This window comes from Quercus robur, chromosome 1 (assembly GCF_932294415.1).
Source record: "Quercus robur chromosome 1, dhQueRobu3.1, whole genome shotgun sequence".
In the NCBI taxonomy this organism is placed as follows: domain Eukaryota; kingdom Viridiplantae; phylum Streptophyta; class Magnoliopsida; order Fagales; family Fagaceae; genus Quercus; species Quercus robur.
In genome coordinates this window covers 52515460-52542073 of record NC_065534.1, presented here as the reverse complement: position 1 = coordinate 52542073, position 26614 = coordinate 52515460, and the positions used below count along the sequence as shown (strand labels likewise).

General features: G+C 39.6%; 3 protein-coding genes across 3 annotated transcripts; 1 reads left to right on the top strand and 2 right to left on the bottom strand.

The window, feature by feature from the left end:
* Window positions 1-12730: 12730 nt before the first annotated feature.
* LOC126713036 (uncharacterized) lies at window positions 12731-13309 on the bottom strand. Its single transcript, XM_050412641.1, has one exon. The coding sequence runs from the start codon at window positions 13307-13309 to the stop codon at window positions 12731-12733; it is 579 nt and encodes a 192-aa protein (XP_050268598.1).
* A 4044-nt stretch (window positions 13310-17353) lies between these two features.
* On the bottom strand, window positions 17354-22755 carry LOC126691678 (protein HEADING DATE 3A). The gene is made up of 4 exons (XM_050386774.1): window positions 22456-22755; window positions 22257-22318; window positions 20723-20763; window positions 17354-17804 (listed from the first exon to the last, which is right to left on the bottom strand). The coding sequence occupies exons 1-4, from the start codon at window positions 22651-22653 to the stop codon at window positions 17581-17583; spliced, it is 525 nt and encodes a 174-aa protein (XP_050242731.1). The 5' UTR covers window positions 22654-22755; the 3' UTR covers window positions 17354-17580.
* Window positions 22756-24317: 1562 nt separating this feature from the next.
* LOC126713030 (uncharacterized) lies at window positions 24318-25040 on the top strand. Its single transcript, XM_050412625.1, has one exon. It carries the CDS (start codon window positions 24318-24320, stop codon window positions 25038-25040), a length of 723 nt encoding a protein of 240 aa, XP_050268582.1.
* The last annotated feature ends 1574 nt before the right edge of the window (window positions 25041-26614 follow it).

Genomic DNA, 26614 nt, shown 5'->3' with positions numbered 1-26614 from the left:
ATATTTCTATTAAATACACAAAATTTAATATGAAAAAAAAAAAATGAGACCCTTGAAATACTATGATTGGTAGAGCATAAAAGTGGAACATTTACAGTAGAAATGTATTTTCATAACACTTTCCCTTCACTATGTTACCTTCATTTTCATAACACTTTCCCTAAAGTGGCATTTGGGTAACTACACAGGTAGAAATATATTTTAACGAAATGCATTCTAGTATGTTTGTTTGTTTAGACCCCTTAAAACAGATTGTTTAACCTAATATATTAGTCAAGTGTATACTTAGGTTAATTATGAGATCTAGGTTAAATAGTAATAGATTATATCATGCACAATGGAAAAGTAAATAACACATAGATATGATTACTCAAAAAACCAATTAAACGAATCGTTTCAAGGTAAAAACCTAGGGAGGATTTGACCTAACTATCCTCAAGGTAAACAATTCCACTAGAAAGAATTATATTTTACAAAAGATTTAATCCTAAATCTATTGCCACCTCTAGCAGAACTTATTGACACGACCACGTACAAGCTCCAACTATATGAACTCTTCTCTCTTGGATTTGCAGTACACAAGCTCCCACGGTTATGACTTTGAGATCCTACTCAAAGGTTTTAGATTATCAGTTGTTGATCTTGTAGCAGCAATTAGATTCCACCAGCACTTGATTGTAGGTCTTGTTCCGGTAGACACACTTATGGAGTTAGAAGGTTACAGAACCTCTCATATCTCACAAGATTAACTCACAGGTCTTCCAAGACTCTTCGAAATGTAGTTAGAGTTTTCCTTGTATACTTAGGAGTGTTGGACTGAAACCTTAAACGTGTTCGCGGGCTTGGACCTGATTTAAAATTCTGCAAAAACTGATTTACTGCGATTTTTGATCGATTGGATCTAATTCTCGATTAGTTGAGCTTCCCTAAACTTGAACTCTTCTTTCTGTAGTTTGAATGTTCTTGAAACTTTGATTTGTGCCACCTTGAGTTATGTCTAACACCTAATCTAGACATGTTTTTGTTCTTGGTTTGCCAACATAAACAAAATAGAAATCTAAATATTTAATCCTAAATCTTTAGAACCTAACATAGTAAATACGTTCTAAAAAATGTATTATGATGAATGAATTTTTCCTTTGGCATACCTTTTTTTTTTTTTTTTTGAGAATCTCCTTTGATATACCTAAATTTACTGAAATATAATTATGTTAAATTTAATTGAGTTTGGTTTTAAATCTTTCATAATGAAAATTTTTGCCAATCCAAGAAATATTCTTAGATGGGTATAGTTTTATTTTTGTAATAAATATTTAAATTTACATGCATATATAGTCACAGCTTCCGTGGGGCCCTTCAGTTAAGGTTAAATGGATTAACAGGATCCATAGGCTTGGCCCAAAATCATAACTGAAAGCTGAGCTACTTAACCAACCATGAAGTGATTATTTTGAGAAATTTACAGCAACTATTGATCCAAAAATTCAAGCTATGGAGTGTTGTCTTGTGAAAAACAACTCTGCTAGAAAACAAAATCCGAACATATATGAGATATGAGAAAGATGCTTACGGTGTTGTCAAGATGCCGGTCAAGGTAAAGAATATATGAGGATGAGCAAATAGAGTGGCTTAGAGTGAACCTTGACATTATCCACGACAAGGAATAAAACATGATGAGCCTGTAAAGTGACTGGTAGCAAGAGTGAGAGAATAAAGGGAGTTAATATGGTTCAACCTTAAAGGTCTACATTCACAATAGAATATTAATAATACTATCAAATTCGATGTATTGCAATAAACTCATGGAAGGATATTTATAAATGGCATAATGGAATTTTAGGTCAAACTCTCAAGAATATCATAATAGATAGGATTATGATTATTTTCCTTAACACTCTAAATAATTCGGCGTTCATATCTTTAACTTCATCGAATGGTTATGGTGCCTTTAGGGAAAAAAACAACTTAGAAACAACACTTTTTCTTTATCTTTATATATTTTTTTTTCCAAAATTCCTTTTTTAAAAAACATATACTTTTAAGCAATAATTTATTTATTACCTTGTTTGTAAGTTTAATGAAAAAACATGGTATCCTTTTGTCAGAGAAATTATTCACTCTTATAGGAAGAGTCCTCCTCCCTCTCAAAAGTTGGGCCCTATCATACGTCCCACACTAGGTTCCCCATTCCTTGTGAGAGGATGACTCTTCCCATAAGAATAAATAATTTCTCAATTTGGAGTAAATAGATTTCCTATTCCATTCCCTTCTAAGCATACTTATTAAAAGTGAAAAATAAAAAAGTTGAGTATAATAATAAGCTTATATATTTCTCTCTCTTCATTTCTCTATTTTATAATCTCCCCAACACAACATATAAAATATATTATATTCCTTCTCATTTTCTTTTTGTTGAGAAAATATTTCCTTTTGATTTTATTATATTCTTTTTACATGTACCCTTTTATTCTATTTGTTTAATGTACCCATTCTAGCATGTTTCTCTCTTTTCTAAGAGCGTTCACATTAGTCTATGTGTAATAGAAAAATGTATAGAATTTATACAGTTTTGCCTAAAATTGACCTATATTAGTCAATGTATAATTGTGTAAATTTACAAGTTTTCTATAGTAATTATGTAAATTTATACTAACACTATTCATTTTGTACTTAATTATTTATTCTTTCTTTACATATCTTGAGGATGGGGAAATGGAGTGGATGGAGGTTATTGTGTGTAAAAAAAGAGAAATGATTAAAAAAATCAAGAAAAATTGATATTTTAATAAAATATAGTGTAAAATAGATAATTTGATGTAGAGTGTTTTGAAAAGTGAGTATGTAAGATAGAAAAAGTAAGTTCTTATTGTCGACGCCTCACGACTGATTGACCACCCATCATGGTGACGGCTCGTGCGCTATACATGTGGAGGAAGGTCATACCTCTGGTGTGTGAAGTCAACACCAATCATTGGGTTTTTTCTAAGTTGTGATTGGTCACTTGACTCTATTTGATTTTATTACCGATCCTAGGTTAAGAAAAAGGTTGTTTTTCCTAATCTAATGTGGATGGGCAAAAAATCTTGATTCTTGAGTTCGGAAGTCTAGTTGCGTGTGGGGAAGGTATTAGGCACCCCACAATGCCTGTCCGAAGACAGTCCTTTGTTTTAGTAAAATCATAATTTTCGGACATTGGCATTTGAAAACAAGTTGTTGGCATTAGCTTTTGGGGCTTTAATTGTGTTGGGCTTTGAGGTTTGGTTTTAGAATGGGTGTGTTCCCAATCGATGCTTTCCAAGTATGTTTGAATTCGCTACCAAATTTCCACAGCAATTATTTGGCAGCATTTCGCCTTATTTTCGTGGTGGAAACTCGGCAATGCTTTGCCTTAGATGCATCATAGCACGCCAAACACTATTCTCACCAAGCTTTTGATGTGAGAATACAAAAATGCAAATGCCCCATTTTCATGCCGAAAATTTGGTAGAGTTTTGCGTTTGGTGTGTTATGGCGCATTGGCAAGGTTTCGCGTCTGTGTATTTGCCTTAAATGCATCATAGCATGCCAAACGCTATTATCACCAAGCTTTCAACATGAGAATATGACAATGGAGATGCCCTATTTTCATGCCAAAACTCTGGCAAATTTTTGCGTTTGGTGTGCTGTGGCGCACCAACAAGGTTTCGCGTCTGTGTATACGGCAAGTATCGACATGCTCGCACTGTGATGAGCCGAAGCCCTCTAAAGTGTTAGAACATGCTGATCTATGTTGCATACACAGGGAAACCAATGTCACTTGGTGACATAGATCAAGACAATCACACCGTGTTGATTGTGCACACAATATCGTGTGAATATGCACCTACAACAATCGCCTTGAGCACATGCCTATGCTACAAGGTCAAGAGCTCTCATGACAAGAGAGGGTCATTCATGTAGCCATGAGAGTCTGTCATACAAAGTGCACAATCACCGACACACATGCAAGAATATATATATATATATATATATATATAAACATGCATCATGCACAATGCTATCACACAGAGCAGGAAAATAAACCAGACATTGCCAACGTTCCAAGGGTATGGCCCAGCAAGGTACAGGAAAAGTAAAATAGACATTGTCATACTCAGGGAATGCGGCCCAAGCAAGGAGCAGGAAAATAAAAGGGTACATAGAGGGGAACCCAAATCCATGCTCTAGAGAAGAGGCTTAGAAAGAGAGAAAGAGAAGACCGTTCTAAAGGGGGTTAAGTCCCCTAATCTACTGATCATTACCCTTTGTGGGCTCGCATCCTTTTGCTTGTGTAGGCTCCAAGGACGGGCTTGCTGGACCAAACCGCTGTTTTGGGCTCACAATTTATTTGTGTGGTGGGTCTGGGTATCCTACCTTAGGTTGTTCTAGGCTTAGGGACCCAATTAGGGGCACTTCCCTCTCTTCCTCTATGTTTTCTTCTTTTCAAATCCTCTCTTTCTCTCTCCTCTCTTTTCCCAAAATTGTATCCCCCTCCTATTCCTTTGTTTCTCCTATTTATAGCCTTTGTTAATGGGGTGATCATCATTATCTTCTCCCTTAGTGCAAAGAAAGGTCCAATGTCGATGAACTTAAGTGGATTTTTAGGTACGAATGGCTTTGGGAACGGTTCCCACTGCAGCAAATGTGTTGGCAGCGGAGTTTCCTAAGGTTCTGCCAAGCACTTAAATGGCGATGTGACCGGGCAATGTGACTGGGCATGTATATAAAGCCTGGAAATGGTTTCCCGAGCAGCATGTGAGCGGGGCATACGCAGTCCGCTTTTTAAGTATCTGGACAACACTCAGTTTAGACTGGTAGTTATTGTGAGCTTGGGCCGGGGCTTTTGTTGGTGAGAAGGTTGGACCCCCGGCCCATATCATTAATTCATGGCCTAAGGCCCAAATGAACTTGGACTTTCGGTGTCGTACAATAGCCCCCCCCTTGATTCATCCTCGGCTCCCGAGGACGAATCAAGGAGTTAGAGAGGCAGTGATTTGCCCGAGAAATCCAACAGATGCGTTTTGGGTGGTTACAGTGGTCCATAAATGCGCTCCTTAAAAGGCGCGTTGCTTTAGACCCTCTAGTTCTGCCGTCGTTATTACCTGGTGGTTCGCAAACCGAGGTGCGCGTGTGGATTGCTCTGTGTATTTCTAAGGTCACTCCCCTTTACTTCATCATTGCTAATTAATGTTAATTATTGCTCACCAACTGATGCTTTTCCTTAGCTCTTATAAATAGTTCACCTTAATCCATTTTCTCACTTTTCACCCTCTGTTACTCCGAAATTTCTCTCTGTTGATCATTCTCCTGCGTTCCAGTCCACTAACCCAGAATCCTCCTCTCCCTTAGAGCTAGAAGTAAGTTTTCTTCCCCTTTCCTTTGTTTTTATTTCCCTCCCCAGAGCTCTTTCAAATTTCTAGGCGTAGGATGGGTTTTGCTTATCTCTTGAATGTCGGAGCGTCCTTAGCCACTTTTAGGCAAACCTTTAGCGTCCCCGATGATGTGGAGTTGGCTTATTGCCATGAAAGTGAGATCGCCCTCCACAGAGGGGCAGTCATGGCCTTTTTCCCATTGATGTCTGTCCCAGAAGGCGGGGTCAGGTTTCCCATAGACCCGCTTCTACTTAACACCTTTAGATACTACGAATTGAGTCCCGACCAACTTTCCCCAAACTTTTACCGGGTAGTGAGTTGTGTGGGTAGGCTAAACCAAACGTTTGGTTTGCAACTAGACCACCACGACGTAAACCACATGTATAGCTTTTATGGAAAGAAGAAATCAAATTATTACTTAAAGACTAGAGATGCAAGGGTACGGCTGATTTCATGTTTGCTGGACTCTAATAGGAATTCCGCCGGGAATATATCCGGGTGTGCGGCAATTGGTTTGTCGGTGACATCCCTCCCCCTTTGTCACGGCGCGAAGTTGGTTCGTTCTAACCTTTAATTTTTCATATCCCCTAAATTTGTAAATACTTTATTTATTCTAACCTTGATTTGTTCTCTTTCGTTGCAGACGGTTCAGTGTTCACCCAGGACATCAGAACAGTTCACGTTCGGGACCTGAATTTTGTGCTAAGGTCCGAAATCTTTGTGCACCGGGACGGACAACTCCACGCGTCTCACCTTATTCTCGGTGTGGATCCAGTGTACTCCACTTGGCAACCTTTCAGCCAAGCCCTTATTGTTGATAGTCCACTATTTTCTTACATAGATGTTCGGTACGTGAACTTCCTTCCTCCCAACTTTACTGTAGGCGAAGCCCGAGACCTCGGTCCGCAGTACACCTGTTCAGATGAACTCGCCCCTATAAGGGACGAATCAGCCGAAGCAGCATCCAAATATCTCTGGGAACGTGCTCATGAGGCTGTTCAGCGTGAAGTTGTAACAGCCGAGCCCGAGAATCCAATTCAAGTAGCCGCGCAAGAAGCCACGGAAAGTGACTCTTCCCGGACACACTCTGTTCCCGAAGACATGGTGACGAGAAAGACCCTGACCATCAGCCGTTTCATTCCTAGGGCGAGCCAGGCCATTCAGTAGCAGCAGTCATCTCAAGGGCGCGTCCCGACTCCTCCCATTCATCCTTCACCTCCTCCTCCTCCTGGGCAGTAACATAAGAGACAAAGGATTGCCGATCTATCCTCCACCAGCCCGGGAGAAGGTCAAGTCAAAATTTCCCACCAACCTTCTCGGGGCATCACTATTCGGTAGCCCCCGGCCCAGGTTGGAACGAATGTGGCCTCATCCTCCAGACCGGCGCAGCCGTGGCAACCAACGTACAAGCTAGATGGCACGCCCCTTCTGGCTAGTGCAAGCATCCGAGCATGGGAGAAAGGTGAAGGGGGCCGTGTTGCCCAAAGCTTGGTCCACGGTCTCCTTTTACCCGAGGACGTGAGTGCATTTGCTGATGGGACCGATGAGTCCATGGGGAGAAGACTCTAATGGCACACTATCGCAGTAAGTTCTCTTCCTTCGCAGTCTTATTTTTTCCTCTGCTCACGTTCTTATATTTTCCGTGTTCGTTGTAACTTCAAGTTACCGTGCGTGAATAATGTTGTCTTTAACAGGCCGCCCAGCTAGCCCATATATTGAACGAGAGGGTGAAGGACCTTACCGAGGAGGTTGATTGGGAGAAAGCCGGTAGGGAAGAGGCCGTAAAAACAGCTAAGGAGAAAACAAAAATTGTAGAATCAGTCGAGAAGAGGGCCGCTGTTGCGGAGAAATCCCGGGCCTCGGCAGAGAAAAGATCGGTGGAGCTGGTGACGCGGCAGAATGAAAAGGAAGTGAAGTTGGTCGAAGCAGCAAGCTTGAACTCTACTCTGTCTGAAGAAGTTGCTGATTTACGGGCGGCCCTTAAAGCTTGTGAGTAAATGGTATGATGAGGGGTTCGTTGATGCAGAGAAGGGCGTGGAGCCGGTAGTGATGCAAGCTCGGCAATTATCTTTTCGGGAGGGCTGGATGGCTGCTTTACAGGCCTTAGGGGTGCCCAAGGACTCCCCTCTTAGGGACCCTGGCCAGATTCCCATTCCAGATTCTGCCCTTGCCGCTCAGAACCCAACCGGTCCAAACGATGAGGAGGAGACGGATAGCTTGAGGGAGCTAGTGGAGCAGATTGATGCCCACGTGGAGATGATCAGGAAAGAAGCAACCAGCAACCCTCCCACTGAAGGCCCTCATGGTGAAGATGTTCATCTCGAGCCTCCTGTACCCGAGCACCACTCCGCCGAGACGACCTCCGAGACGCAACCCGTGGATCTTTCCTTCTGACTGCTGAATCTGCTTTATTTTACTTTTATTTGCTTTTATTTTAACAGTTTTTTATTTCAAGTTGGTTTGCCCATATCGCCAGGCTGTGGCGACTAAACGGTTATTTTCTGGTTTTTACTAAACAGCTTACTTAATTTCTGGCTTTGAACTTAATGTCACCGGGTTTTGGTGATGAAATAATTGATTTATCATGCTTGGTTTTGATTTGTGTTTATTTGCCGATCAGTTGTGATTACGCATGTATATTTTAGCCTTCTTGTGCATGCTTCAAAGTTTCCGTGCATGCATGTATGGTTTTCCCTCGTTCGGTGATAGGGATTGAACCGAGAAGTCGAATTATGCTCTTTGGAAATTCTAAGTTTTCCACCTGCTCGGTGATAGGGATCAAACAGAGAAGCAGACTTCCGTCCTTAGAAATGTTTTAGTAAGGTTACCACCTGCTTAGTGATAGGGATCGAACTGAGAAGCCGGCTTCTGTCCTTAGAAAATTTTTAGTAAGGTTTCCACCTACTTGGTGATAGGGATCGAACCGAGAAGCAGGCTTCTGTCCTTAGAAAATTGAGTAAGATTTCCACCTGCTCGATGATAGGGATCGAACCGAGAAGCAGGCTTTTGTCCTTAGAAAATTGAGTAAGGTTTCCACCTACTCGGTGATAGGGATCAAATCGAGAAGCAGGCTTCTGTCCTTAGAAAAGTTTTAGTAAGGTTTCCACTTGCTCGGTGATAAGGATCGAACTGAGAAGCAGGCTTCTGTCCTTAGAAAAAAAAATTTAGCTGCTTGAATTTCCTTAGCTTCCCCCGTGTTTATGAATCGGACAGAGTGAATAAAAAGAATTGGCTGGGCAAGTACGAACTAGTTGCATCGTTATCATATGAGTTAGTACAATGTACATTTTTCCGTGCATGACGATCAATGATAAAACTTCTTAAGATTATAAGCATTCCAAGGTTGGGGTAATGGTATTTCGTTCATGTCTTCCAGATAATATGCCCCCACACCTGCAATGGCTGTAATCCTGTATGGTCCTTCCCAAGTTTAGGCTAGCTTTCGGGCATTTGTATCTCGCATGCTTCCTACTGCCCTTCTCAATACCAGGTTTCTGGCGTTGAATTCTCTCACCCTTTCACCTCGGTTGTAGCGCCGGACAAGCTTTTGTTGATACTCCGCTAGTCTTATAGCTGCTGCTTCTCGATATTCTTCAAGTCAATCTAGGCATTCCATCAATTGACCTTCGTTCTGTTTCGTATTGAATCTTGAAACTCGTGCGCTACATAAGTTGACCCGGCTGGTATCATGGCTTTAGCCCCGTACGTGAGAGAGAATGGGGTTTCACCCGTGGACCTCCAAGGAGTTGTCCGGTATGCCCATAAAACATTGGGTAGTTCCTCGGCCTAGTTGCCCTTCGCTCCTTCCAGCCTTCACTTCAAGCCGTTCACGATTACCTTGTTCACGACCTCAGCCTGGCCGTTGCCCTGGGGATATGCCGGAGTAGAATACCTGTTCCTGGTACCGAGATTGTTGCAAAATTTGCGAAAACCTCGGCTGTCAAACTGCAGCCCGTTATCCGATATAAGGGAGTCCAGGACCCCGAACCTGGTGATTATATTCTTCCATACGAACTTCTTCACATCTACGTGCCGGATATTGGCCAGAGCCTCTGCCTCTGCCCATTTGGTGAAGTAATCGACGGCTACCAACATGAATCTTCGATTGCCCGTTGCTTAGGGAAAAGACCCAAGTATGTCAGCCCCCATTGTGCGAAGGGCCAAGCACTGCTAATCGGGTTCAAATGCCCGGCAGGCTGGTGTATCAGAGGGGCGTGCTTCTGACACTGCTCACACTTCCAAACGTATTCTGCGGCGTCCTTCTGCATCTGGGGCCACCAGAATCCCTGAGTCATTGCCCGGTGTGCCAATGATCGTCCCTTTACATGGCTGTCGCATACCCCTTCATGCAACTCGGCTAGGAGTTGGCCTACTTTCTTTGGGTGTAAGCATAAAAGATACAGTCCTTCGAATGACCTACGATAGAATTTCCGGTCTCTGGACAACCAATACCGGGCAGCTACCCTGCAGACCTTGCTGGCCTCCTTCTCATCGCCCGGAATTCGGTCATTGGCTAAGAAATCTATGACAGGGTCCATCCAGCTCGGTCCAAGTGTTGCGACTGTTGTGACTTCGACTCTTGTAGCCCCCTCATTTGCTGCCAACTTAATGCTGGGCTCAGGGACGAGTTCCACTCTGATAAGTCGGGGAATATCCTTGGCAATTAACGATGCCAGAGTGGCGAGAGAGTCGACATGTCTATTCTGTACTCGGGCCACTTGAATCACCTTCACCGTACAAAAGCCGTCTATGACCTGCTTTACCAAGTCTAAGTATGCTTTCATCCGAGGATCTCAAGCCTCAAAACTCCCTTGCACCTGGTTGACTATGAGCCTTGAATCCGAATAAACTTCTACATCCCGGGCTTCTAACCTTGAAATTGCCCTCAGTCCGGCAAGCAAAGCTTCATACTCTACCTCGTTGTTGGAGGCGTTAAATCCCAACCTGAACGAATGCTCCAAGAGAATTCCCTCCGGGGTAATTATGACTATCCCGGCTCCAACCCCTTTGGCGCTAGAAGCCCCATCCACATGTACCTTCCACGGGCTATGCTCCAACTGACAGACCATCTCCCCTTTAGGAGAGAATTCTACTACAAAATCAGCTAATACCTGCCCCTTTACTGTAGTTCTCGGCTTATACCTCACATCAAATGCCTCGAGCCGTGTCCCTCATTTAGCTATTCACCCCGTGAGGTCAGATCTCTTCAATAATGACTGTAGGAGATGTTCAGTCAACACATATATGGTATGAGCCTGAAAGTACTGAGGCAATTTCCTGGTGGCATGCACTAGGGCCAACACCAATTTCTCCAAGGGAAAATACCTAGTCTCGGCGTCAACTAGGGTCTTGTTAATATAATACATGGGCTGTTGTACTCCTCGGTCCCTTAAAAGCACAGCACTTACAGCATGTTCGGATACCGAGAAGTACATGAACAGTTCCTCTCCAGGCTCTGGTGCACTCAACATCGGCGCCCGTACTAAGTACTCCTTGAGTTCCTGGAAAGCCTTTTTCACATTCATCATCCCACCGAAATCCCTTCCATTTCTTCAAAAGCTGATAAAATGGACAGAAGTGATCTGAAAATTTTGAAATGAACCGGTTGAGAGCGGCCAGCATCCTGGTCAACACCTATACTTCTTTCGAGTTGCTCGGCAACCGGAGACGCTTCACGACCTCTATCTGGTCAGGATTGACCTCTATCCCTCGGTTGGTGATCAAGTACCCTAAAAATTTGCCAGCCCCCACTCCAAAGGTACATTTTTCTGCTTTAAGACGCAATTTATGCTTCTGCAACACCTCGAACACCCCCCGGAGATCCTCTACATGTCGGGCCTCTTGCTTTCTTTTTACCACCATGTCGTCGATATACACTTCGACTGTATGCCCAATTTTATCCCAAAACATCCTCGTCATCATCCGCTAGTATGTCGCCCCGGCATTCTTTAGCCCAAAAGGCATCACGATGTAATGATAATTAGCATCGGGGGATATGAACGCCGTTTTCTCCTGGTCTTCACCGGCTAGGGCAATTTGATGGAACCCTTGAAAAGCATCCAGGAAATTCATCCTCGGGTGCCCATAAGTGGCGTCCACTAATTGATCAATCTTTGGCATGGGGAATGGGTCCTTTGGGCATGCTCGGTTCAAATCCGTGAAATCCACACAAACCTTCCATTTGTCGTTCTTCTTCCGGACAACCATGGTATTTGCTAGCCATTCTAGGAAAAAGGTCTCCTTTATTGGTCTTGCCTCCTTCAACTTCTCTACCTCTTGTCTTACCGCCTCAACATGGTCATTGGCTGACCTTCTCGGCTTCTGCTTCTTCGGGGGATATGAGGGGTCTATGTTAAGCTTGTGGACGATAAACCCGGGATCAACCCCGAGAACTTCATATGGGTTCCAAGCGAAAACATCCATGTTTTGAATCAGAAACAGCAATACTTGGACTCTTTCCTCATTATTCATGCTTGCTCCAACCTGAAAATATTTATTAGTGTCCGGCAGTATTTTTACCTTTACTAACTCCTCAGCACAGCCAGCCTTCATTCCTTCTCGGGGCTCCTTTGATTGCTATAAAGGGTTTTTACGGGATGCATCTTCGCGTTCAACATGCTCCTGTTCGAACCGCCCAGTCCCCTCGTCTCTTACCAGTTGTCCGGTGATTTCTCCCTGACTGACCTGATTCCCCCGCTTCCAATTCACTACGGTGGTAAGACATTGTTTGGCCGCTTGTTGGTCTCCTCTTATCATGGTGACACCTTGCTCAGTTGGGAACTTAATCTTTACATGTAGTGTTGATGGGACAACCTTCATTGAATGGATCCACGGTCTTCCCAGAATGGCAGTATATGGGGAAAATGAACTTACTATTGTGAAAGTTATTGCCTCCTCTTTCCCTCCCATAATCACAGGAAGATATATTTTCCCCTCAGGAATCACTACTTTGTCATCGAACCCAACCAAAGGTGAAGTGTGCTTCATCAGGTCCTCCTTCCTTAGCCCGAGTCCCTTGAACAGATCAGGGTACATTACATCAGCCCTGCATCCCTGGTCTATCATCACCCTTTTTACTAAGAAGCCGCTTATCCGGGCTGTGACCACTAATGCATCATCATGTGGTTGGATCGTCCCCTCCAAATCGTCATTGTTGAATAAGATGGGCTCCCGTGCAAACTTCATCTTCTTACTCGGTGACTGTAGATCCGGGTTACCCTATACCGGTACTACTGTTAACACTCATTTCCTCCTTCCTGCAATGACTTCTCCGGGGCAACATGGATTACTTCAATCACCCCTACAGGGGGTGGGAGAGGGTACCCCCTTTGCCGAGGGTCTTACCCTACGACTCTGTCCCCCGGGTCTAGCACGAAATCCTTTAAGTGCCCGACTTTGACTAATTGCCCGAGGTGATCCTTTAATACTTGGCATTGTTCAATAGTATGACCCTTGTCCTGGTGATAAATGCAGTACAAATTCTGATTCCTCCTGGATGGGTCCCCTCCCATCTTATTCGGCCATCGAAAATACGGCTCGTGTTTGATCCAGTCAAGAATCCTGTGTACCGGTTCCTCAAATGTTACATTCACTTCTCCCATTTGTGCGGTCGGCTTTTGAATCGTCAGACCCCCTCGAGGCCTGAACGGGAAACCAGTCTGCCGGGGACGATTCATCATCGGCGCTTTACTTTTGCTCTGCAGCCGATCATCCTCTAATCGTTTATATTCCTCGATGCGTCCCATAAGCTGCCACATGCCTTCGGAAGGCTTCTTGGTCAACGACTCTCGTAGCTCGGAATCCTCGGGCAACCCCATCCTAAAAGTGCTTGCTACGACCCTTTCGTTATCCCCACTTATCTTATTGTATATCTCCCAATATCGACTGGCATAACTACGGAGGGTCACTCCCGCCCTCATTTTCATTGAGAGAAGCGCGTCTACTGGCTGAGGTACTCAGCTACACGTCATAAACCGAACACTGAACTCCTGAATTAGCTCAGAGTAACTATGTATGGATCCTTTCTGTAACCCGTTAAATCACCTTAAAGCATTCGGTCCCAGACTCGAAGGAAACACCTTGCACATCAACGCATCGTTATGAGCATGCAAAGACATCATCTGAATATAATGGCTGACTTGTTCTACCGGATCAGTCTTCTCGTCATAGCAGTTGAACGGTGGACGGGTAAACCTGTTTGGCATCTCAGCTCGCTCGATTTCGTTCGAAAATGAGGACCGAGCTGCTTTTCGCAGAGCACGACTCATGGCATCCATAGCAGCATTCCAGGGTCGCCTTTCTTTTGGGGAGAGCGAGTCCCTAATTTGATTTTCCCGAGTGTGAACAGTCTCGGCGTTGCCCCGATTCCCAAGAAGGAGACCGGTTCCTATTTCGTTGAGACCCTCTCGAATGCAAACGGTCTCGATACTGATGGGATTCTCGGGAATGTGATCGACTTCACCATAGTCGAGGTCCGGACTTATTAGACCCCTTTCCGTATCTATTTCCCCCAATTCCGACCTCCTATTGCCGGTTATTTCTGTCTCCTCTCCAGCGCCTACCTCTCACCTCCAACTCCAAACCCCTGACTAGTCTGCGCAGCCGTTCAAGCCCTTCATCCCGTTCCTCTTTCTACCTACGTCCCGTAGCACCAGAAACTGTCCGTTGGGTTTGGTACGACCCTTCTCCTATGCCGGACATTTCTTTTCGTTGGTCGTACTCCCTATCTTCTCATTCTTTTTGTCTGCGCTACCCTCGAGAAGACCCTACGGATTCGGTTTCTACATGGTCCCCCAAATGTCTTTCAGACATTTTCCCCGAGCTCGAGTCCCTTTAGAACCACGGTGTCATAGGAGAGCCCTAAGGTGGGTGCCAATTGTAGGCTCCAAGGACGGGCTTGCTGGACCAAACCGCTGTTTTGGGCTCACAATTTATTTGTGTGGTAGGTCTGGGTATCCTACCTTGGGTTGTTCTAGGCTTAGGGACACAATTGGGGGCACTTCCCTCTCTTCCTTTATGTTTTCTTCTTTTCAAATCCTCTCTTTCTCTCTCCTCTCTTTTCCCAAAATTGCATCCCCCTCCTATTCCTTCATTTCTCCTATTTATAGCCTTTGTTAATGAGGTGATCATCATTATCTTCTCCCTTAGTGCAAAGAAAGGTCCAATGTCGATGAACTTAAGTGGATTTTTAGGTATGAGTGGCTTTGGGAACGGTTCCCACTGCAGCAAATGTGTTTGGCAGCGGAGTTTCCTAAGGTTTTGCCGAGCACTTAAATGGCGATGTGACCGGGTGATGTGATCGGGCATGTATATAAAGCCCAGAAATGGTTTCTTGAGCAGCATGTGAGCGGGGCGTACATAGTCCGCTTTTTAAGTATCCGGACAACACTTAGTTCAGACTGGTAGTTGTTGTGGGTTTAGGCCGGGGCTTTTTTTGGTGAAAAGGTTGGACCCCCGACCCATATCATTAATTCATGGCCCAAGGCCCAAACGAACTTGGACGTTCGGTGCCGTACAGCTTGCATCCTTGCCCTCTTTGCTTGCGCTTAGGAAGTCGCACCCTTACTTCAAGTATCCCCGCTTCATGTGTGTACATGAAAAGACAAAAGAAAGAAGCCAGCAGACAAGCAAAGAAACGAACAAAGAAGATAAGGAGAGCATGCAAAGAACATACTACCAAAGAAAGCCAAACGAAGGCAAACAAAGCATGCTAAGCATATGAAAGAGGCAAACAAGCATGTTATCAAACAAGAAGGGGTGTCCTAGGAGGACAAATGTTGGGTTAGATTGAGTGTCCGTAGTTCCATTGGATTGGAGTATGGACGAATGACACACAAACTTATGCATGAAGAAGTACGGAAGCGTGCAACAAGAAAGCATAGAAGCAAGGATAGCCAAACGGGTGGCACAAAGCAAGCAAGGCAAGCATATCAACATTGCACGGAGTGGAGAAAGTTGTAGAACAAGCACACAGACATCTCGAAGGTGTATCTCAGAAATGGTCACATCCAAACAAACCCTAGGAAGGACGGATATAACCACACAAGCACAAGCCCACAGAGGGCACAGAGCATGGCAAAGCCTAGATCTAGAGAGGTAACATGTAGATAAAGCATTGAAGCAAACAAGCAAACATAGACATGCGAAGGAAATGATCCAAACACTTTGATATAGGCCTAGGTGTACGGATGTAGGCCTAGACCAGAGGATCTAGATCTACACCCCACCAGAAGGGCTAAAAAGCAAGAAAGAGATATCAATGGACAAAAAGGGCTAAAGTAGCACATGGCATAGCAACCAACATATATCTGGCACACAAACATGGTACGGAGCACATAAACACATAGATCTAAACATAAGGACATAGATCTAAGCACTAACATGTAGTACTAAGCATAAACGTGGCAAGGAGCCTAAAAACATGTGGGTCTAAGCAAAAATATGAAATTTAGACATATCCTAGTCCAGGATGGCTAGGCTTTCAACATCAAAGCTGTAAATCAAGTAGACATGCTAGGAAAGCTATAAAACATGCTAGGAAGCTAAAACATGCAAGGAAAAGCAAATAAAGCATTTTTTTACCAAAAGGAAGCTAGGAAGAGCTATAAAGAGAAAGGGGTGTAGAATGTAGCTAAAATGCTACATCCACATCCCTAAACCTCAAATCCAAGGTATAGAACCAAGGAGAGGAAGATTAGGTGCAATAACACTACCTTGAAGATTGTAGAGAAAATGTGAGAATCTAAGGTGTTTTGATATGTTTGAATGTGTTTGAGAGAGAGAGAGAGAGAGAGAGAGAGAGAATCTGCCCAAAATACTGCCAGAATTCGTTTTTTTTTTTTTTTTTTTTTTTTTTTTGGGGGGGGGGGGGGGCGCTAAATGAGGGGTCTGGAGGTTTTATAACGAAAAAGTGAACCTTTAGCTGTTGGCGCACCATGTAGGGCTGCCGACTAGCTTGTTGACATCAGCAATTCTGACCTTATCCTAGTTCAACTTTGGATGCATGTTTGAAGGCCTTATTGGTCTTGGATTGAGCTGATAATAGTGTCCCTGGAAATCTATGGATGCCTAGTTTTTAGAACACTAAAGAAAATAAAAATCAAACGATCTGATCAAAAGTTATGGTATCGGATAGCGTGTTGACGTGCTTTTTGCGGTTTTCTGGATATCTCAACTGTTTGAACTCCAATTTCCACCCATGAATAGTTGTTGGAAAAGGAATTTGATAATTTTCGTAATGACATTGGTTCCAACCCATTCTAACGGTCGTATCGAAATTAAGGTTTCTTGTGCCATTGGGAGTCAACCTTGGGTCAAACTTGGTCTAAGTCGACGAAAATCACTGAGTAGCTCGGTTTGATGTAAAAAAAATGAAAATTGTTGTTTTGGGGTGATTTTGACCCAAATTTGACTTTTGGTCAACCCAGGGTCGACCAGGGGCATTTTGGTCAATTTGACCAAAAATGGCAATTTGAGTGCTTCGATGCCTGAATAGGTTGTGCTATGTCAATTTAGATGTTTCTGTGGCCCCATGGAGAAAAGATAATATCTTTTGGAATTGTCGGGGTTCGGCATGCAAATCGAGGGCGGACAAAATACAGTGTCTACACTTATGTTAAAATAGACTGAAATTTTTGCACGAGCTAATGCGAATGTTCTAAACTTCTAATCATTGCTTAAAACATTGTGGCTTAAAGTTAAGACGGAGGATAGATGAGGAGAGTACAAGAGAGGGGTGGCCACATATATCCCATTGAAATTAATTTAACAAAGTGTTGAACTAAAGCAGTGCAAAATAAACATACATTTGAGATAAGGAATTTATGATCACTGCATCATTTTTTGGGCGAGGTGGCACCTCTCCTAAGTACTAAAATGATTGGGGGAGCAGGGAGATGGCGTAAGCATATTTAGTATCTCTAATGGTTTGGCTAGCACATCTCAATCAGATCAAAGAAAGGATATAGACTATTAAACTTCCATCTATATTATTATTGTTATTATATATGTTCACATCCCAGAATTCTTAGTCCTAAACATCTCCTATATATGTAAGGAGAAGGAAAGAGTGACAAGGTGTTAGTAGGTAAATTTAGCTCATACATGCATAGTACATGCATAAACACTTTTATAATGCTACTTGCTAGATTATTATTTTAAATAAATAAAAAAAGATAGTAGAGTGTTTCTCCTATCTTCTTCTTCCTCCAGAGCCGCTTTCCCTCTGGCAATTGAAATAAACAGCAGCCACTGGCAATCCAAGATTATAAAGTTCAGCAAAGTCCTTGGTATTGAAATTCTGGCGCCACCCTGGTGCATACACTGTTTGCCTACCCAATTGACGGAACAACACGAAAGCAAACCGATGAATCCCCACTGTTGGCCGTGGACTTTCATAGCAGACAACCTCTTGCCCTACAATTACTTCCATGTATTAGATGTTACTCCTTTTTTTTTTTTTTTTTTTTTTTTTTTTTTTTTTTTTTTTAACACACGAAAATAATTACAATAATAAAAGTCCAAGGATTCAAAACTTGTAAAGGCGAACAGACCTTATAACTGAACTTCAAAATCGAAGTTGTTTATTACCACCTTTCATGAGATGGCAATATTTGGGTTTTTGGATGAGTAGCACATTAGCTCTAACTGAGTCCAATGTACGTAGATATTAGACAGATGCATTAAAGGTTGGTGAGGCTGAAGCTAGATTCAATAATTTGTTCCAACTACTGGCAATAAGGTGGCATGGCATGACAATAAAATCATAAACTGATCTAGCTCAATATATGTATCGCATAAATGTTTAATTGATGTTGTACTAAAATAATATTTGTTTATTATTTAATATTTATATAATAATTTTAACTTTAATAAAATGATAATTCATGTCAATGTCATACATAAAATCTAAATTGCTTTATTTTTATGAAGAAAACTCCAGCTCAATGCATTAGAAAATGACATGTCATTTTTTAACACATGTCCAAGTCATATGCAATAATCTAGAGTATTTGATGCCCCACATTACACATTTCATTATAATTTGCATTATTCATGGATATGACTTATGATATCAACTTTTATAAGTGAGTTTCAGTTAGTTTAACTAGTAAAATTTCTGATGGTTGAATATAAAATTTGGGGTTCAATTTCTACCTACATAAAAAATTGATTAGTATCTTTATCTAATGATAAAGAGAAATTATTAAGAGTGAACACCATAAATTGAAACTTTCTTAAAGAAAGAAAAAGGAAAAAAAAAAAATCAATAGTGAGAAACGGTGCATTGAAGACAGTTGGATTCAGATTTCATTTTATATATATATATATATATATATATATATATATATATATATATATATTTATAAAAGTAGGATTCATGGAGCTAGTGGTGCCTTGGAACCAACCTTCCCCAGTCTCCCTTTTGATGTGACATTTGGCAGACCATATGCCTTAGTATGAACAGGGATTGAGATTAAGTTTGAATCAAGTGCAGTAGTTATTAGGACTAAAATTAAGACTTAAAAATTATAATTTTTAATCTCAGTTATTAAGTAAAAAAAATTAAAAAAGGTAAAGAAGTAAAAAAAAAAAAAATTATAAGAGAAAAGAGAATAATTGCACATAGTTAGTATTGCATCGGATATTTTATTTATTTATTTATTTTTAAGAAAAGTATTTCTTTGGATTCTAATTCTTGTAAACAATATAGACTTACTACTCATAAACAAATAATTTTTATTTAAATGTTTTTTTTTGAGAAACAAATTTTTTTGAAGTAAATCACAAATTATGTCGAAATTAGATTTCAAAAATGACCCTGCAGAAAAATTCTCGTTAGAAGTATTTAGGTTAAGTCATATATATATTTCACCAAAAAAAAAAGGTCAAGTCATAAATATGGCATGTTGGTTTGATGTGGATGAATCCACAACTTTGTAATTAACATTTTATATAGAATTTTACAACAACAATAATAATAACAATAATAAATTATTATTATTATTATTATTATTATTATTATGAAGATGACGACGACATGATGATTTTTTGAAACGATTGTATTAAGTAAAAATTTGTCATCATAAATTGTAGAAAACTTTAGTCAATTCAACAACCTACATACAGCTAGTGACCATTTCTACAGTATTGGTGACTTCATGCTAATATGCTAGTTAAAAAGAAATGTTTATTTACCAGAAAAGAAAAAGAAAAAAACTTTATTTTTTGTGTCAACAAAGCCTTCCGATGACACAGGCCTCTTTCATCTCCCTTATGTTTGGCTGAGAGAGCAAAAGGTTGTTCACGAAAAAATAGTTTTCAGACTTGGACCAAATGAACAGTAAAATATAAAAGTTTAAGGCTTTTAAGGTCGAACCGATATTCAACTGAGGTTGAATCTTGATGATGTCATTATTAATCTAATAATATTAAAATAAAAATAAAGGTATTAAATTGGCAAATGTGACAAAATTGTACTAAAAATACGTTTTAAAAAATTAAACAGCTTTCAATTTAATTTTCACCATTTTTATAAGGTTTATAGAAAAATAATAAAGTATAAAAAAGTGTAAAAAAACTGTGTTTAGTAATCTTTCAAATAAAAAAACAAAATTGTCTAAAACAAAATCATTTTCAACATAAATTAATAAATTGTATATTTACATGCTAAAAGGAATAATAATTCTTGAACCTTTAATAAAATTATCAAATAATAATAGATTGGGAAGGGGTAATATATTAAATTTAAAAATTACAATCTAAACTTAAAATAAATAAAATATTAAATCCAAGAATGAACTGTATCTCTTATTTGAAAATTATAATCTAAACTTAAAATAAATAAAATATAAAATATTGGATTCCCAGGATCCATCCCTTGTCCCCCCATTTATCTGAATATTTTTTCTATTTAAAATAGAATAATATTGAACCGTATATTTTAGTTAATGAACCGAATTTCCATCCGGTTCAAGGTTACTCAGGTTAGACTGGCTAGTCTAGTTCGAGTCTGACAACCTTCCGAAAGAGATGATGTTGAAAGTGAGACAAGAAAAAGAGAATTAAGAGTAGGATTGAGTTCATTCATTGCAAATTACCTTTGTCCAAGTTGAAAAGCAAGCATTTGTTGAAACTGACTATGTTTAATTTACAGCTCTTAAATTATAAAAAAAAGATAAGGAAAAAAGAAATAAAAAAGGTGTCTTAATTGTAGAATCAATAATAACTAACTACTTATAATTTGTTGTGAAAATATTGTGGATGTAGCACCTCTCTTAATAACAAATAGCATATATGTGTGTGTAGGAAATAATAGTAGCAGTAATACTCACCAAAGCTTGCCCCTGTAGTTGCTGGAATATCAGTCACCAACCTAACAAAGTTCATGTAGAGAGAAAGCTGGTTAACTAGCATAGGTGAATAATACAAGATAAGCCATCAATTAGGCTGGCTTATTATATTTAAAAGAGTAGCAGATCCTGAAATGTAGATAATTGATTCGAATATTCCCTTTTATTTCTTTCTAAAACTAAACTCTCTCATGATCTCATCCCAAAAAGTAATTGCCCACTGCAAATAATTGCATGGGCGTTTTAAGCTTGTGCCACATGAAAATGAAAATTTAACCTAATTATTGAGTCTTAATATATTAATTAACGCCTTTCTTTGAAAGATTTATTCAAATGTTTTCATATATATATATATATATATATATATGTTCTTGGCTGAATAAATGTGTTCCTATATAGAACTAGGAATTGGTGAAACACAGGTCTTGAAATTTGGAGTTGAGAGTAGATGGTGGACAGTGAAAATACGCAAATCATCTTGTGAGAATATTCCTGGCTTTCCACCAGTCTACAGTACTAGAATAATATACGTTGGTTGCTATGTATATATCCTATGGAGTAACTTATAGATCCGAAAAATAGAAAGAATGGAAGGAAAAACCAAAAAAAAAAAAAAAAAAAAAAAATCACGAAAAAAAATAAAAGAGAGAGAGAGTAGGGAAAGAAGAAAGGGTAAACTGTAAAGCATGATGGTCATTGTAGGCTTTATCCTAGTACATGTAGGGCCCCATTGTTTATCCCAGGAACTTTGTAAATTCAACACTTCAAAGAAACTTTGTAAATTCAAGGTAACTTTAGTAGTGGTCCTCCGTCATACCGTGAGACATACATGCCATCAATCAATCATGCAAACAGAAAACAAAACTTTTTATTTTATTTTTATCCTTTGATACATAACAGAAAACAAAATTAAAAGAAAGAGATATTTGTCAATTACATGAACAAACAGTACAACAGCTTTAGGCCTTACAGGTACCATATGAGGGTGGTAGAAGATCATCAATTTCCTTATCCTCACCGGACACAACCTCATCTCAATTTCCAAAAGATAAGCTTTTCAGTTATGAAATAACCGTTCATGACTTCCATAATTTTCACCAACCCAATTACCTCTAATGCAACCTCCAAACTACTCTAGAACACGTGTCTTGCCTGTATGTCATCCGGTGTATAGGAGCATCGGAGATAAGTCACACCAATTGGCCTTATAATCCGAACTCCAACCATCACAACTAATCATGCATTTTGTAAAGTCTTAGTTGTATGAAACATGTGTTACGAAAAAAATTCTTTGCATATGCAAGATGTATAAGACACATTCTCCTAAGTGTTTGAGAGAGAGAAAAAAGAGTATGAGAGAGAGAATCAACTTGGCAAGTATCAACTTCTAGAATAAACATACCCAATTTCCATATCATGAGTGTTCATAGTGCTAGTTACCTTTGCAAGTGGCGTGCTCTGTGAGAGAGAGAGAGAGAGAGAGAGAGAGAGAGAAAGAGAGAGAGAGGCTACTCACCAATGCAAGTATTCCCTTAGGTTGGGATCACTTGGACTTGGTGCATCAGGATCTACCATTACCTGCTTGGTGAAAGTGATCATAACTCAAACCTTAGTGATTGAGATCTAAAAAAGTGGAAACAACTTGAAACTTAAAAAGTAAAAGAGGAAGAATCCAAAAGAGAGAGAGTGAAAAAAAAAAAAGGGTTTGTATTTACCAGAGTGTAGAAGGTCCTGAGATCATCACCACCAATATCAACCCTTGGTTGGTTGACAACATGAGAAGGTTTGAGCTCACAACCATTATTGACCTCCCTGTTGTTATAAGTGACCCTCAGAGAAATGGACCTTGTGAAGGGGTCCAAAACATCACCTATAACACGCCCAACAACTAGAGGATCCCTATCCCTGGGCATGATATGAAAAATTATCAAACCCCTATACACAATTACAACTTGGAATGTATTCACTAGTAAATTTTTTTTTTTTTTTTTTTTTTTGATCGGACACTAGTAAATATTTTGATAGCTCTGTTTGCCAAAATTCTGGATGCCCATTTATATATTGTTCGGAGGTATCTACCTTTAACTGTTGTACACCAATAGATTCGACTTTTATTTTGCTTTTATTACTATTCCTTTATTATTGGTCAAATTATATTCCTACTATTCCAATATCAGATGCTACCCAATAAAAATAAAAAACACAGATATCAGTTCCACTTTCAAAAGTGGACCTAAGTTTTATATTCTCATCATTGATCAAGTTTATCCATGACCCTTTTCGGTCCCCAGCATACTATATCATCGTACAACAATTCTAGACCTTCTCTTATTATTGAATTTTTAAAATAAAAAAGCCTCTTTAAAAATCAAAGAATCACGAATGAAAAAAAAAAGAAGAAGACCAAACTAGCACCATGCTTTCTAACTTTTGGGGTAGCTAGAACAATATATGATATGACACTGCTTTCTCTCAGGTGCTTAGAGCAACTGCATCAGCATGTTTAAAAGATTCTGTCTATTTTACATAAAAAAACGTACTTTTTCTATTTTACACCATCATTTTTATAAAACACTCACATCAGTTTATCTATTTTACAAGACTTTTCAATAAAATATTCATTTTTCATCAATTTTTTATTATTTTCCCTAACAGTCATACTTTTTTAATTTAAACTTATATTATAAGTAAACTACCAACACTGGTGGCTCAGCCAATGGAGTCGCTTGTGGTGGAGGTCCGATGGCCGAATTGTCAAAATAGTGGTTTTGACGAACGTCATTGGATTGGTCTCGCCACCCAGTATACTGCCGAAATAGTGGCTTCGACGAACGCCACTGGATTGGTCTCGCCACCCACTGTACCACTGAATAGTGATCCACGGGTGGGTGGATTGTTAAAATAGTGGCTTCAACAAACGCCGTCGGTGCCCAAACTACCAAATAATGGCTTTGGTGACCGCCGATAGATTAGTGCCTCTGACCATCATACCGCCATCACCGATGGGCCGACTGTAGTAATAGTGACTCCGACGTCCGCCGCCTAATCGATGTCTCCGACCACTGTACTACTAGAATTAGTGACCGAACCGCTGAAATAGTGACTCCAATAGTAGATTCAAACCTAACTGTCATTTTTTTTTTTTTTTTTTATAAATTTTGACCCAACGATTATAATTTTGAAATTTATATCCACAAGTCATAATTGAGAAATTCAAACCTAAATGTCATATTTTTTAACTTTAAACCCAATGGTAAATTCAAACCTAATGGTCAAAATTTTGAAATTTAAACCCAACGGTAAATTCAAACCTAAAGGTCATATTTTTTAACTTTAAACCCAATGGTAAATTCAAACCTAATGGTCAAATTTTTGAAATTTAAACTCAATGGTAAGTTTAAACCTAAAGGTCATATTTTTTTAACTTTAAACCCAATGGTAAATTCAAACCTAAAGGTCAAATTTTTGAAATTCAAACTCAAGTCACATTCTTGCTCTATAAATATGACCATTTTCTCTCTAATTTCCATCCACTTCTACAAAATTATCTCTTCCATTCGGTTTTTGTTCTCTCTTAATGGATTTCCATTATGACATTGATTTTATTTTTCCAAATGATGAGCCTTCATATGACTCATCTTCTGATGACGATGAGTTGGAACTTACTCTAGCTATTGCCATAGAAGAATTAAACAATGAAGGAGCATCAACATCAAGTCGTTGTTCTGTTCAACCTCGCAGGTTTATCTGGCGTAATCCTTTGCAAGGTCATGATAGGCTTTTCCATGATTATTTTGCTGAAACACTAGTGTATCCTCCTAATGTATTTCGAAGGAGGTTTCGAATGAGTTGTTCTCTTTCTCTACATATCCATTCAAGAGTTGAAGCTAATGAACCATACTTTGTTCAAAAAAGAAATTCGGCTAACACACTCGAGTTGTCTTCCCTTCAAAAGATGACTACCATAATCAGAATGTTTGCTTATGGAGTGTCGGCTGATTTCATGGATGAATACTTGAGGATTGGAGAAAGCACTGCAATAAAAAGCTTAAAAAAATTTGTTAAAGCGGAAGTTTCAATATGTTCTGAAGAGTACTTGAGGTCACCAAACAACAATGACATTGCAAGTTTGTTAGCAGTTGGCCAACACTGTGGATTTCCAGGAATGCTGGGGAGCATCGACTGCATGCATTGGAAATGGAAGAATTGTCCAAGTAAGTGGAAAGGTCAATATATTGGTCATACCCGTGATCCAACGATAATTTTGGAAATCGTAGCGTCGTATGACTTTTTGATATGACATGCATTTTTTGGGTAACCAGAGTTGTATGACCTTTGAAACGCTTAAGGACATTATGATGGCACGTATAATAATGCATAATATGATAGTTGAAGAGGAGCAAATGACTTTGATTATGATCAAATCAATGATAGTGGACCCGAACCGGTGTCACATAATTCCACTTGTAACCTTATGCAGTTCATTGAACGTCATAATTCCATTAGAGATAGAGGAATTCATTCTCAATTTCAAGCAGATCTCGTCAAGCATCTATGGCAACTACAAGGCTAGTCATAGGAATTTGGAATTCTAAATTTCTAAGTATTACAACTTTTATTTAACGTGAACCTTCATTGGAATTTGAAATTTACTAAGTTTAATATTAGAATAAAATTTTCAAATTGCATTCCTTTGATGTTCTATGAGATTATTTATCTGAATCAGCGAAATGAAGGAATGCTTCATAGCTTGAAAAGGCCTGTGATGTGTGCATTTGCTTTCATGTAATGCCAAGAAAGATTGGAAGTTCGTGAATTATAAATAAGATTTTAATGATTTTCAAAGACACGAAAATGTATGGGCACCTAAACATGGACACGTCAGAAGCTTTATTGCAAAATATCATCAATTTTGAAGGAAAAGAAAAAAGGAAGTGTGTGAAATAATTTGAAACTATTAGCACTTAGCAGTAAACTCAGTTTTCAGGAAAACCATTAGTAATCTGATAGCCATCATAAGAATGACTTGCACATGACCATGAAAGTACTAATTTTGTTCCTATTAACGGTAGTGACTCATGCTGAATGGTGTGAATACTTGAATAATTAAATTAAAAAAATAAAAATTAAAGTATTATCACTTCATAGAGTTATGTGAATTTCCAAATCAAAACCTAAAGTCATTAAGTCATTCAGTGACAGCTGTTTTGCTATTTTTTTCTAGCAAGCCAAGTTTGTAATCATGCCACAGAATTCTGCTCTTCAAAGTATGACTAGTGGTAACAGGTTCAAGGTTATGCACACAAGTGAGCATGCAATAAGCAAGCATGTTCCCTTGAAACAAGCTTGCAACTTAAGGTGTATACTTGTAGAGTGTGCACATTTCTAGTTATATGCACAACACTATGTGATAGAAAACTAAAGCTTATATAACTCTGACTCTTCATCCTTGTCAATAGATTTTCATTTTCCCTTTAATGACACTAGTTTGTATCTTTGAGATGGTAACCTGGAAAGGGGCTTTTCAGACAACTCTTTGCTTACACTCCCAAAACAGAGACATTGCTTCACCCAAAATAGAACGACAATAACAGAATCACAAATTAAATTGAATAATCAAGTGCTATTGTCCGTGCACAATACAAAATTTACAACATTGCTATTTTCCTTGCACAAGTAAAGACTTCAAAAATAGATCTAACATGATTAGAGATTGAATAATCATGTTCCCTGCATAATTAAATACTACAAAAAGATGTCTAACATCAAATCATCTATCTCAACCATGTGCTAGTATCTTTGCACTATACAAAAAATTACTTGATTAGATATTGTCAATAATAATATTCAAATTATGATAGAAATTTAGACCTT